The sequence below is a fragment of the Strongylocentrotus purpuratus genome, unplaced genomic scaffold (assembly GCF_000002235.5).
Source record: "Strongylocentrotus purpuratus isolate Spur 01 unplaced genomic scaffold, Spur_5.0 spur5_contig_845, whole genome shotgun sequence".
Taxonomy (NCBI): Eukaryota; Metazoa; Echinodermata; class Echinoidea; order Camarodonta; family Strongylocentrotidae; genus Strongylocentrotus; species Strongylocentrotus purpuratus.
The window spans coordinates 2,111,174-2,126,169 of NW_022145552.1; the positions used below are offsets into that span (position 1 = coordinate 2,111,174).

General features: G+C 37.1%; 1 protein-coding gene across 1 annotated transcript; it reads left to right on the forward strand.

Annotated features, from left to right (window-relative positions):
* The first annotated feature begins 399 nt into the window (after window positions 1-399).
* LOC752185 (hexosaminidase D-like) lies at window positions 400-14,755 on the forward strand. The gene is made up of 14 exons (XM_030991854.1): window positions 400-500; window positions 822-876; window positions 2,352-2,464; window positions 3,011-3,098; window positions 4,655-4,733; window positions 6,401-6,486; window positions 7,132-7,318; window positions 8,195-8,338; window positions 10,475-10,610; window positions 10,845-10,927; window positions 11,332-11,428; window positions 12,100-12,216; window positions 13,731-13,826; window positions 14,459-14,755. The coding sequence occupies exons 1-14, from the start codon at window positions 433-435 to the stop codon at window positions 14,616-14,618; spliced, it is 1,509 nt and encodes a 502-aa protein (XP_030847714.1). The 5' UTR covers window positions 400-432; the 3' UTR covers window positions 14,619-14,755.
* Window positions 14,756-14,996: the final 241 nt, after the last annotated feature.

Genomic DNA, 14,996 nt, shown 5'->3' on the forward strand with positions numbered 1-14,996 from the left:
AAATATATTTTTGATATTTTAAAATATAATTTTTTAATTTTTTCTTTCTCTCATTTTTATTTTTTATTTATTTTTTATTATTTTTTTGGAACAGCCGTGCGCCGCCAGTTGAGAAGGCCTGCCCAGACCCTTAAGTTTTGCAGATATATTTTTTACACAACCCTTTGTGGAACAGTACTCCTTCATCCGCAACAGAGAAATAAAAATTCATTACAAAAATTCAGGAGAAGTGTTCGAAAGATTCATAGATTTGTAACTTAACAAAATCTAGATTTCAAGTTGGAAAATTGATCATAGACCTATTTCTTATTTGTTAAAATTTGATTCACTGAACTGTCATTTCTCTTGTTTTTCTGCTTGAATTGGTAGGTATTTGCAAGGTAGGAGTACCGGTAATACTAATAGCTACTGGAGATTCAGAATTGATACAAGATGGCCTCACAGAATATCACATACGGAGTGCCGTCTCAGGCCCTCCCAATGCCGAATAAATACCACAGGTAAGTGAGATGTGCAACTAAGTGGTGACTGACAGATTTGTTGGGAATTCATATCGGCATTGCAGAAGGAGGTTGAGGATAGTGATGATGATGGTGATTGTGATGGTGAAGGAGGTGGTGATGATGATGGTGATGATGAAATTGATCATGGTGGTGATGATGATAGTGGTGGTGGTGATGATGGTAATAATAGTGATGATGATGGTTATAATAATACTGGTAATAATATCAAGGTGATGGTGATTGATATGATGATGATACTTGAAATAAGTGCTATACCAGACTCTACTTATATATTATTATTATTAATATGTCATTTAGACTTGTTCACTTGGATCTGAAAGGAGCTCCACCAAAGATGGATTATCTTTTGAAGGTGGGTGAATCAGGTCTTCATTTGTGGATTTAAACACTATGGGCACTCTGTTTATCTGCTTCCCCTAACTTGCCACTACTGTTGTTCCAAAGAATTGTTTGAATTATAAAGTGTCCTCCAAATTAATAAAACAGTACCCCCAAAAAAGAAAGTAGTGCACAGTACCCCTTTTCCGATAATCATGACAAGTCATGAAACACAAAATAGCCTTTTATCTTGACCCGAACTTGACCTTCAATTCAGTACCTTTTAGGAGCAAACCTATAATAGAGCACCCTGCCAAAAAGAAAACATTAACATTCTGAGTGAATTTTTTGCATGTCAGAGGGTTAGTATAGTAGAAGGAATATAGTAAGTAACATTTTATACAAAATTAAGCAATTTTTTTCATCAACCTTCAACAATGTTACCGAGTCACTTTAAAGAATATTGATACTCAAGTATTACTGGGACACACTCGTGTGAGGCCACTCTCTTTGTAAAGATAAAGTTGAGTTCTGGTCATGCTAATCGTGGAATAAACTGTGTGGAATTTGTGGAAGCTTGATCATAAGTTTTGGTTTATACTGTGATGTAGAATCATTATGGTGTAGATTCATAACATTTAACTATTACATATTGTCTTATTCTGAAAATAAGGGAATTTGGGCAGCCATTTTTTTCTATTGTACTCTTCCACACTTACATGGTAGTGTTTTAACATTCTCTCTCTCTCTCTCTCTCTCTCTCTCTCTCTCTTTCCCTCGATCTGTCTATCTCACAACCACACAACTTCCCCCTCCCACATATAAACATCTGACCACAAATCCTTGGGTTAGGATTGATGCTCCCACCCAAGCCGTAAAAACATGATACTTAGCTCGGTCATAAATCTAAGCATGCAGACATGCAGTCTAGCCTTTTTGTCTCATGGTCAGATTCAGTAAATGCCTCTTTGTTCTTCCTATTCTCATCGGGCACATTTTCCTCCTTGGGACTCTCAACTTTTTCTTGCTGCTCTGTACGATCTGACATACAGTATTTGTACAATAAATAATCAGAATTTTAAAGGCAGGCTTTACTACTTCAGCTATAAGGGATTAGACCACCCAGCGAGCCAGCGAGGTCACTGTGACAGGTGGCTATCTCATTAACTCAGCTCTCATTTAACATTAGAAAAAGAGGATCATGGGGGACCAACAGGCACCGATTGGGGAAGTTTTATATATAGAGGAAGCAAGTAGCTACATGTAGGACAGTGGGCCTTTAACTTTATAAACGAGTCAAACGACATTGTGTTATTTTATTATTTTTTCACCTACTCCTGTCATTAATTTAATCGTAACAGGGTTGTAAGTACAATAATCAGCACATTCATTTCTACTGTTTCTACTTCCTAGATTAACAAAGCATAAAAAGAATGAAAAAGCTCACAAATTATTTGTCACCTTTCCAAAAACTCAACCATCTCTGTAATCTGTGTTTGGTATGAACAGGTATTACCCCTGTTCAAGGAATGGGGTGCCACAGGGCTTCTGGTGGAGTATGAGGACACCTTCCCATACTCAGGAGAGCTAGAGGTACTCCAGAAAGGTGAGGAGGTTTACAGGTAGGTCATGAACTTTGAACCCTGACCTTTGAACCTTGGATCATCTGCTGAAATGCTACCTAAGCTATAAGCTAACGTATGAAATGTCTTCTTGATTTTGAAGAAACCAATTTTCTGTATACCATGTAAGAATGGTATGGAAATTTGATTATTTTAGAGTATTATTATATCTTATTTGTCTTCTTGTGTGTAATCAAATGAATCTGTGTAGAAGAGAGTCTTGATTTTTATGAATGGTCCTGTAATTTCCTTGATATGTTAATAATGTTACTCCTACACACATGGTTTTAACCTGAATAATACATTTTTTTAAATGAAATAAGGAAATAAGGAAATAATAGAGATTTGATAAGCCTAATTATTCGAGTTTGGTTAACAATCGCTTCTGAATGCTATTTTGTTTACTATATTCCCTTCATTCCTCGCTCCCACCCTCTCTCTCTCTCTCTCTCTCTCTCTCACTGAATACCTGTGTTTTTAGCCTTAGAATACCTAAAAAGTATTTGAAAGTTGACATTCACTTCGTAATTATATTCTCAATTACAGTTTGGCAAATGTAGCCACTCTCCAACAAACAGCTAGAAATCTTAGTCTGGAATACATTCCTCTTATTCAGACATTTGGTCATTTAGAGGTAGGTCTAACATTCATTTTTTATTTTATAGAATATCTTCCCATGAAATCCTACAAAGAACACGGTATTACTTTATCTAATCATCTCTCTCTCCCTCTCTCTATTTCTCTCTCTCTCTCTCTCTCTCTCTCTCTCTTTCTCTCTATTTCTCTCTCTCTGTCTCTGTCTCTGTCTTCATCATTCTGTCATCATAAGTGCATTTGTAATGGATAATTTAGTTGCTCTAATTGTAAGAAAAAACTTTTAGATCTTCAGTTCATCTCTTGTTCCAATGAGATTTGGTTGTCATTGTCTTCACTAACTGATTTATGCAAATACTGAAAGCAGTACATGTATCTCAAGTTCTCAACGTTTGAAGTATGTGATATGCTGCTTTACCCTCTGCAATGATGTAACTCTAGTAGGCCATGATACAATGTATAAACAATACATCCATATTGCACAGGAGAAACCGTTCACACCTAAATACTGGAATTCGTACAAATCTGAAGATGTAACAGTGACGTAGCTCATAAAACCTTACACGTTGTTACATGTATTTGACACAGTGATTTCAATAAAACACTGTGACCATTCATCTGTGTAAATGTGATTACCGCTAGTCAATACATTTTGTTCCTTTCTTGTCAATTTGTTTAAGACAAGTGCAAGTGCTATGTCAGTAGGCTCTTCCAGTCAATTTTTGTGTGAATGTTGAAAAAATACAATGTGAAATCTTCTAAAGATTGTAAGATATAGAATTTATATCAAATTCTTGTTTCATGTTTATGGCAAGTTATTGGGAAATATTTGTAAAAAAAAGGGATTAAAATGCAATTGATCAAGGCCCTGTCATATAACAGTTGGAATTGATTCAAATCAAAAGGCAATTTACGTAATGTAACCAAATTTAATACATTAGTCTTTGTGGAGTGCCTCAATACAAAGTATTTCATTCACCTGATAAGAATCATGGTATTTCAATAGTCAGAATGCAAACTGCATATATTATGTGTTGCTAGGTAGGTCAAGCCATAATGTTTGTCCCACCTGGCAACAACTAATGTATGCAGCTTGGATTCCGTCCATTGAAATACTATTAGTCTTTAACTTATCAGGTGAATGAAATAGTTTGTATCGAGGCACTTCACAAAGACGTATGCATTAAATTTGGTGACATTACGAAAAAAGCCTATTGTAACTTTACTGAAGAAATGGTGAGTTTGCAGTTGATTGGAAGACTTTCAATGAATTTGGATCAGTTGCAACCCTTTATAACATACCACTATGATCATGACGGACAGAGAAAGCGGACAAAATGTATAGTTCCTCAGGTAGACAAGGAACATTTCTTCACTGCTATTATGTAAAAATGTGTAGAACAGGTGAATATGCATGTGACACCTGTTCTACACATTTTTACATAATAGCAGTGAAGGGATGTTCCTTTTTCTACCTGTGGAACTATATATTTTGTCCGCTTTCTTTGTCCGCTTTCTTTGTCAGTCATGTTCATAGTGTTTGTAAGCCCTTCGTTAGCTGTGAGGTTTTAAAGAGTGTTTCTGTTTGGCTTTCAGTTTGTGTTGAAGCATTCACAGTTCAGTCATCTGAGAGAAGACCCAGAGGACAGGAGGAGTTTATGCCCATCTAATCCTGGTAGGTCTTTCACATTTTAAAACTTTGTCCAGACGTCCACATTAGGTATGTCTTCATCAGCTCGAGATTGCCAAATAGCCCGCTATTTCCGATTTGGGAAATAAGCCAGTAGTTACAAATCTCGTCTTTATCAGCTAGAGACTCGACCTCCAAACTAGAGCTTATTTCTCAATATTTGCTCAGCGTTCGCGCATAGTGCGAGTCTTCAGGCTGGTGAAGACGCACCAGACAAATAGCAGGATATTTTGCAAACTAGCCCAAGATATCTTGGGATGATTACCTTGACCAAATATCCCGCTAATCTCAACTGCGGGCTGATGAAGACGCAAATTAGCTGGATAATTTGAGATCGAGATAGTTAAAATAGCGGGTTATTTGGCAATCTCGAGCTGATGAAGACAGGCGGAGTGTTGTTGGATGTTGATGTAGTTCTGTCTTGGGGCGATTGCCCTTCATCTGAGTTTTCAATTTCAATTTCTATACAACAAACATAATTTATTATCATTGTATGTGTGGGTGAATTATCTGCACTTAAAATGCTCAGATAAGATGCTAGGATAAGCGGAGGAATAATCACAAAAAATATTATAGTGAAGAAAGGAAAACGCCCTTCCGAAGTCAATATGGTACAGTATTGGAGATGTTTATCTGGAATTCTGAAAATAGTAATCGTGGGTGGACTATCTCGATGTACAATCATCTGTAGTATAGGGATAGGTCACAAATTCATTCCAATTTTATGAATATCTTAATCAGTTTCCATTTTGTGTGCCCTGGAAAGAAAATTTCAGGAAGGCTGTTGATGTATTAAAAGAAACAATACCGAACATAAAAATGAATGAAAAAGTAATTATGTGTATTGATTTGAAGAGATTAAAAATCAATAGGCTTCAATGGTGAGAGTGTTGGAAGTTAGTAGCAGGGAAGCAGGGACTCTTACTTTGAACAGTAGCTCCTGATTTTTGTAAATGATAATGCAAAGTTTTGCGGAAAGTGAACAAAAAGGAAAAGAAAAGAACAAACCAAACAAACAAAACAATAATGAGTCAAACTACAGGTGAGATAGATTTTTGATGTGCAGGATGAGATAATTTATTTCAGATCAGGTAAAAATGATATAAATTCTTGTCCGATTTTATTGATGGTCACAAAGCTTGCACAAGGCTTGTCCATCATTCCAAGAAGTAAGGGATTGGGTATCTTTGCCTCAGATTCTAAAAAAAAATCCTGGATTTTAGCTCATGCTGCAATCATAATGTTAAAACCTTTAGGTCAGTTAGGAATTCCATGACGTTTACAAGCCGATTGCCTGTCTGATTTTAAGATATTTATGGTTGGAATTTGAAAAGTCAAAAACCGTTTTCCCCAACAGTATTTATAACTGTATGGTAAAACAGGTCACTCAAAGATTTTCCTTTTTCAAGGCTCTTCATCATCATTTTGAAGTGCAATTTTTGTAGGGCTTCAATGTTACACCATATCACACACACTGATACCATCGATTTTATTGCTTAACAATGCCTTTCATAACAGATACAGACATTTGATATGTATATAACAACAAGGTTTTTTGCTATTTTGTTGTTGATGCGTTAGACATGTTCAATCATTCTTTCTGAAGAAATTCATCCTGCCTGTCATACTAATTGTTATTTTTCTTGTTTCAGAATCGATAGTGTTAGTCCGATCTATGATTGACCAAGTCATGACGCAACACCCAAACCTGAAATACTTTCACATAGGTGCTGATGAGGTGAGCATTGTTTTCAGTCACTTTTGTGTCTATTGTATCTGATTAACAAGCACAATTAAATACAGGATTGTAGAAATCCACCTATTTTTGCTTTTGTTTTGGTGGTATTATAATTCATGCAAATCATATTCATAAATATGCATTTTTAATTTGACTGACACAAATGGCGTTGAAATAAATTTTTGTGCCTATTTTCCACTCTTGAGAATGATTAAAGTGATTAAAATTTTACTGGATTGTGATTTTTATTGTATTAAATTATCCTCCTTCTTTATATTTTTCATTTAATATGGTTCCACTGTTTGAAGATGTAATGTAATTCTTTTGGTATTTATAATGAATTGTACAAAATAAAGCTGGGGAAGCCTCTCTCTTTCATCTTACTCTGTGACTAATCTATTCTATATTGTTTGTCTCTCTGTTTTTCTGTATCTGTCTGTCTCTCCCTCTTTCTCTCTCTCTCTATCTCTGTTTGTTCTGTCTATCTCTCTTTCCATCTGAATGGCTGTTTGTGCCCTTCCACTCCCTTTCTCTCCCCCCCCCCCCTCTTGTCTCTCTGTAACTCTCTCTTCCCTCCCTCTTCCCTCCCTCTTCCCTTCCTCTTCCCTCCATCTTCTCCTGCTTACCCTCGCCCTCACCCTCCAGGTATGGATGAAGAAGAGATGTGCCAGGTGCTGTGAGCGGATCAGAGACAGCTTCCATGGAGAGCCTGTTGGACTGTTTGTAAGCCACGCCAAGGCTGTGCTGCTCTACCTCAAGGAGACATATCCCCACGTCAGAGCGATCATGTGGGACGACATGCTACGCAATGCCAAGTATGACTTCATCAAAGGTGAGTCTCCTACTCGTTCATTCATTCATTTGTCTTCAAAATTTATAGTTGCATTTAATTTTCAGCATGACAAAAGGCCTGTCCTCTTCAGCTTGAGTTTGTCAAATAACCGCTATTTTAACTGTCCAGATCGCAAATTAGCCAGTTAATTTGCGTCTTCATCAGCCCGCAGTTGCAATTACATGTAGCTCTTTGGTCGAGAAAACATCCCGAGAAATCTTGGTCTCGTCTTGTGCCCGTCCGAGCTAGTTTGTGATGAGCGTATAGGTCTGGTAAAGACACAATATCGAGCTTCGGGATAATCCTGAGTCTGAAAAAAAGCGGGTTATTTGGCAAACTCCAGCTGATGAAGGCAGGCCTAATACGTATACATTTGGTTAATGGAGCCAACAAATAACAAGTTCTAGTCATGGTTGGCCCCGTTCAATACACCATAATTTAAGACAGTGAATCAATCACTAAGAGTAAGCATTGGATCGTAAGAAGTATTTTGGCTTGCACTAACTTAGGTTTATACAATTTTGTTAAGAAATATATAGGTCAAATAATTATATAACTCCAAAATATATACACTATGTATACTGAAATTATTTACACAACCTGATTGATATATTTATTTTATTTCTAACCATCGTGTACAATTTTTACAACAAATGAATCAATAACAAAATGTAATTAAATTGTATTCTTCAATAAGATGTATTTTTAATATTTGTCTTCATTCAAATTTAGAGACCAAAAAAGAAGGGCTAGTCCTTGGTCATTTGATCACTCAAAACTCATATTAGTTTCTTACACACACTTAAATGGCTTTACATCTATCACAGTTTAGAAAATGGCATTTTAAATGATGAAGAATGTACATTTTCTTTTTAGATTCCAATTTGCACGAGCTTGTTGATATCATGGTTTGGAATTACCTGGATAACTCCGAGAACTTTCACAGGAATACACCCGAGACGGTCTGGCAACTCTACGGCAAGGTCTTCGAGAATGTCTGGATCGCTTCCGCTTTCAAAGGTATGATTTTACTCTTAAGGATAAACTGCAGGAGAGACTGGTGTATTGTATTTGTTACCATGGTCCGGGATAAATGGTTACAATTCTGAAATGAAATGAAGAGGCTGGTCAGAATACGTGTTTACTGAGAAGCACCATGTGTAGAACTGATCTTTGATAACATAAACAATAAACATGCAATAACATATTCCAATAATGAGACTAAATAAACGTAATACGGATTAAATCTAGAAATGAACACAGCTAACTGGATTCATAAACTACATTGGCATCTAGGCATCTGACTGCGTAACCTTTAATCTGAACACGGCTAGCTGTAATTGTAGACCAAGGAGGACTAGCTCTCAAGGCTATTGTCTCAAAACCATAACATTTCATACAGCCTGCACTAAATAAAATTTTGTTGTGTGTCTTTTTACACGATAACCCAACTTTCTCCAATTTCCAACCTGTCTATGTTTTTTTTTGTGGAATTTTTCAAATAATTATATGAAGCCCATTTTGATGCGTGTGACAAATGGCTATTTTTGCGTCGCCGGAACAAGTTTTCATGGGTTTTAAAACATGGCTAGATTTAAGAGTGTCTATCAAGAGGGGCTGAATTTCGACATATCTGGGGTATATATATATAGATTAAATATTTCTGTAAGTTTGGACCATCAAATCTATTTAAATTAATTTTAAATAGCATTTGAAAATGGCTCTAAACTCTTCAAGAAGTCCAGGTAGACAAAGGAACATCCCTTCACTGCTTTTTTGTAAAAATGTGTAGAACAGGTGTCACATGCATATTCACCTGTTCTACACATTTTTACATAATAGCAGTGAAGGGATGTTCCTTTGTCTACCTGAGGAACTGTATATTTTGTCAGCTTTCTTTGTCCGTCATTTCATAGTGTCAGTACAGCTGTATTCATCGGATTTGCGCTCAAGCACCATCTCGCGGTCATTCTTAATATTTACATGATCGTATTCTCCAGTAAATTCTCTTTCTTCTCGTATCAAAATTGAATTAAAGGTATGTTTTTCTGATATAGAAAAATGGTTTCAAACTTTTCACTCTGATTTTTCACGACCTTTTTGAAACATACCCCCATCATTTTTAATATGAAAATAAAGCTTAAGATGTGCTCTTTCCAACCAGTGGATCTTTAAAACTCAAAGACAAATGGCGTTCAAGCGCATTGAGCTAAAACTACTGATGCAAATCGGCGATCAAATAAAAATGGTGACAAACAAAATGACACGGTACGAATTAGAGGGTAAATCACAAGCAACTGTGTCATAAGTAATTGATGGATTTTGATGAAAATGACATGACATGAAAGACAGAATCCTGAGCTTTCGAGAGACATATAATTTTATAATATTTATTTTTTCCATGATATGAAAATCTTCCTTGATAAAGAGAGAATTTGCGTGGTTGAGCTCTGCGTGTCCCCACTCAACGCAGCTCTTCTGTGATACCTAGTTATTGTCATGTCTACTGGTATAAAAAATATGGATGCAAGAAAGATGCAGTTTTGTGGATGTTTATAAATATAAAGCTTGGAGTTTTGAAATCAAATCAGAATTCACTTCGACCATCATGCATCCAGTCTTTTAGACTCTGGATAATTTAGAATTGAAGCTAACATTTCTAATATCTAAATTAGCACATACTCTTGTTAATCACCATTGGAAGTTAAACTGGACTGCTACAGTGTGATAGAATGCTCCTCTTCTAGTTAACCTACAAGATATCAGCATTTGCCTATTGAACATTTGAATATCAGTATTAGACATTGTTATTCGGACGTCGTCTTTATACATCTTCATAAACCTTAACTATTGTATTGATCACTTGGGATAAATTTTGATCTACATCAAGTTCAACTTCTGCATCTATAGACCTTGCTTATCAAACCCTTCTGGTTTCTTCTTCACCACAACTATACTGCCAGCAAACTTGTTTGAGACTTGAAATGACTATCCCGGGTTCAAGACCAAGTCAATGCGCTAGTGCCCTTTGGTACTACGCATTCAGGTAAAACAAACACACACACACACAAACATAAATTCATCAATGGAGAAAAATGTTCAGAGACCCTACTCCTTGTTCTACAATACAATTTGTTTTCTTTTTCTATTTCCAAGGTGCTTTTGGGCCATCGCTGTTCCTGACACCGGAGTTGGAACACATAAGGAACCAGGAGCTGTGGGCCGGAGACCTGTCCCGTACCATCCCCAAACACCTCGATTTCAAGGGAATAGTATTCACCGGGTGGCAGAGGTAAGCCCAAAGGGAGGCGGTGTTTTAGGTCATAGGATGAGGGAGGGAAAGAAGTAATCAAAGTAGGGGGGGGGGGAGGGAAAGAAAAGATGGAAGGGGAAAAGGAGAGAGTGAAGGGGAAAAGGAGAGAATGAAGGGAAATAAGATATAGGGAAAAGGGACAAAATATGAATTATGTACGTGACACCAAGGACAAAGACAATATATTTATTTTGTATTTTGTTGTACACCCAGGTACACCCATGAAACGGTCTTGTGTGAGCTGTTGCCCGTTGGACTGCCTTCACTTGCATTCTGTCTACAAACTTTCATGCAAGGTAAATCAATCAATCAAATATTCCATCGTGAGCATGAGTAAATAAAAGTAAGATCACTACACTGTGCTCATTTTCTGCATATCTTTCAATGTTTTGTTTTACCAAACTCTTATTTCGTTTTCCAATTGTTCTTCCGGCATTTGTTTCGCTTCAGGACCTAGATATTGGCACTCTACAAATGCCTGATTGTATTGGATCGTTGATAACTAAAGAATAGCTCTGTTGGAAGAAAATAATGCCTTTTTTTTACAATCAGATTCCTGTTAGCTAAACCATGATTATTGAAAAGCTTCCAGAATCATACGAATACAGTGAAGTTTTGTTTGTGTTTGCTCCCAGACAAAGAGATTTCTCTTTATGTTTCGATGTAATGTTTATACCTCTTCTGTTTGTGGTCTTGACAGGTCATTTTAGCGAGGAGTTACATCAAAGCATATCACAACGGTTGGGTTTCCCGGGGCTTCTAGACTTGGAGATAGAAACCAACCTGCCATTATCCGAGTATGTATTACTTTTCCTTACCGTAAATCTCTGTGTATAAGACGCACCTGTGTATAAGACGCACCCCTTTTTTTTTTCTTTTTTTTTTTTTTTTTTTTTGGCGACTGTCGGCAGCAAGCCAGGTCCGTGTTAAAAAACCCACGCGGGGAAGAACTTTCATTTAACTGTAAGGTGCAGTTGAAGGCACCGATTTGTGCTTGTGAACTTGTCACAAATAATAGTAACCAATGGGTATACCAATGTGCACATTCCCTGGTAGTTGTACATCTACATATCGTCCTTGTTTTCACGAAGTGACGGTAGCGAGGAAAACCGTCACGCAAAGTGAATGCAATTTTTTTTTCACTACCGTCACGTGAAAACAGCGACGATATATAGGACATGCTCAGGCAACAATTGCTCTTCATCACTTATTTACACTTACTGAATTCTAAACGTCAACCCTTGACTAGATACCTAACCCTAAACCTAAAACTACCCTAAAACCCAATTGCAAGCAAAATGACAAGGATAATGTATAATCAGCTAATCACTGAAGAAGACATCTACGATTGATAAACAGGGATAGTCTTATAGCATCGCTGAATTCCAGTAAAGTAACTAATCCCTTGCCCTATATTTTTGACAAAATTAGAGCATGTTTTCATTGTTAACTTTGTTTTTTTTAACAGGGTGCCTGTGGGTGTACCAATGGGTACTTTTCCTGGTTGTGAGATGTACATGTGTGCCAGGCAGCTGGCTACCATCCAGTCGTCAAGAGAGGGACAAACGTTTTTCAAGCTCACAAGGTAAGCATCTTTTCATGTTTCCTTTTATCTCAGAAGTTTTGAACTGTAAATTTGTATTTGACGCTACTTTCTAAAATAATACAGTATCGTAGCTGCCAACCATTCCTATTTTTTGGTCTTCAAGCTATTTTTTTTACCCCTAGATTTCTGTCTTTTTCTCAAAAATTCTGTGTACATACAAGGTTGGCTGGTATGCAGTATACCGGCCTTTCTTCAAAATCATGTAACTTACATTTAAGTTCCCAAATTAGTCACAAATGTATCCAATGATCAAAGGATTTGCAATTGTTTAACACCCCACTCGTATCAATAGGCCTGTCACTAGATCGACAACAAAATGATAAAGGAATTAAATTACTACTGTAACATCACGGATATCTCCAATTCCATTTAACCGCCAGTCAAAAATGGACGGTTTTCGGTTAAACGATTTAAAAAAAAACGGAATCTGCCATGGGCGGTCGGATACGGTTAAACGTTTGACTACAGCACTAAATTAAATCACCCCGAATGCCCAAGAATCAGAAGGAAGGAAGGAGATTGGAAAGACTTAGTAAGGCTTATAATAAATATAATCAAATCTACCGAAACGCTTATACATGCATTTATTACATGCCGTCTTGATCAATGCAATAGCTTTCTTTATGGCTTTCCGGACTCGCACATTGCAAAACTCTGTTGCCAGGCTTGTAACACGCACACGTTCTTGTGAACACATCACCCCAGTACTTCGCGAATTGCATTGGTTGCCGGTGACGTACCGCATTATGTACAAAATCTTAGTTTTAACTTATAAATGCATCATGAATTGGCACCAATTTATCTGCAAGAATTAATCGAGGAATACAAACCCTCACGCAGTTTACGGTCATCTTCACAATTAAACCTTGTATCTACTTCTGTGTCAACTCTTTCTTATGGTAATCGCTCCTTTCGCAAAGCTTCTGCTGAACTTTGGAACAGATTACCTTTAAATGTAAAAAACTGTCAAACTGTTAACCTATTCAAAACTAGTCTCAAGACACATTTATTCAAAATAGCGTTCAATGATTAATTAACTCTGTTCACTTTGACGTGTATTCCATATGTATTGTAATTTGTATGTTTATTTGCATTTTTAGTTTTGTATAAGATGTAATTGTATATCAGTCTATTTTGTGTGTATAGCGCTTAGAGACTTCGGTAGTAAGCGCTTTATAAGTAACGTTGTTATTATTATTATTATTATTATATTGTATCCACTTACATTGTACAAACAATTTTAAACAAGCGTAAGAAAACCAATATGTATATTTCTTGTTGGAGACTTTTCAGTACCTTTGTGGATAAAGAATTGACCGGCATAGTCTTTAGAAAAGCCTGGCTTGAATCTGTGAATGTAAAAGAAAACTCCTATAAAGTTCCATGTAAAGATATGGAAGACGACTGATTAGGGGATGAAATATTCCACTCATTGACAATTCAAAGATACCACACTACCACCTGATTAATTGCCTCTTTGTTGATTTTTTCAGTGCCTTTGTGGATAAAGAGGAAGAGGCATTGTCTTCAGAGAAACCTGGTTCGTCACTTGCCCCTCTCTCTGAAGATGAAACGGGACCAGTTCTGAGGTGAGGAGGAGATTGTGATCACGATACGATTTCTTTAATTTTATCTATAATCACATTTTTTAAAATCACATTAAAAAAAAAGGATGCTGAGAGCTGGAAGGGCGTTACCCCGTATCCTTTATATATGATTCACTCCCTCCTGGTTCTTAAAGAGGCAGAATGCTCAAGGAGAACAAAAAACTAGATTTCAGTAAACTGGGCCCCATTTCACAAAACTTGTCATCAATGACTAATGTTTTTTTTGTTAACAAGCTAATGAAATCCTTGCTTCTGATTGGTTATCAGCAGATTTGTCACTGATTTCTGACATTTGTCATTAAAAAATGCTTGTGAAATGGACCCAGTTGCCTTATATATGTGTTACCCTGGATACAGGATTCATTGAGCATCAATGTATACTGAAAACAAAAATGAGGGTCTTACTAGACAAGTGGTCTTTATATACAGGTGGAAACCATGCCGGCTTTATGGTTGATTTCATGCTATTGTGCTTCAGGATATTCCATGAAAAAATAATTGATGCGCTTTTGCTTTTGACTATATCTGTATCATCTGTTGAGAGCGAGAAAATTTATTTTACTTTTCTGAAATCTTACGATGACCCATTCTTCTTCGCTCCCTTCTCCTCGTAGCCTCCTTTCCAAGCTGACAGTCCTGAAATCGACGGCGGAGCGGGCACTTGGTGAAGTCTACCAGCCTTCCACTTCCAAGGAGTGGCTTGATCTGTGTGTCGTGCCTCTCTTGAAACGGCTGGAGAGGAGACTAGCAGCAACCAAAGCCCTGGATCAGTGATAACTCCTGGACAACAGGGTCTAGGCCTCTCTTGAAACACCTGGAGAGGAGACTGGCAGCAACCAAAGCCCTGGATCAGTGATAACTCCTGGACAACAGAGTCTAGGTATCGAGCAATAGTAGTACTTCCAAGGGCTGTCCATGCAAGCATTAAGGTATCGTGTGCGTTCGAGGATTAGGCTTCAGATGTTGATAACCGTAAACACAAAGGTATCATTGAAGATGTGTGTGTCCCTTATCCCTTTGGAGACGAGCATTATGTATTTCAGGGTTTGGCTTAGTATCTTGATTCAGAGCCTTAAAAATGTACCAGATGCATGAAAAGAACGAGCAAATGTCCATTGTTGTTGCTTGACCACATAGTGTTCGGTGCCTGGA

Coding starts and splice junctions, on each gene's coding strand:
- LOC752185 (XM_030991854.1), top strand. CDS start 433: ATGGCCTCACAGAATATCACATACGGAGTGCCGTCTCAGGCCCTCCCA. Junction 877..2,351: donor AGATGGATTATCTTTTGAAG/GTGGGTGAATCA, acceptor TGGTATGAACAG/GTATTACCCCTGTTCAAGGA. Junction 7,319..8,194: donor CAAGTATGACTTCATCAAAG/GTGAGTCTCCTA, acceptor TTTTCTTTTTAG/ATTCCAATTTGCACGAGCTT.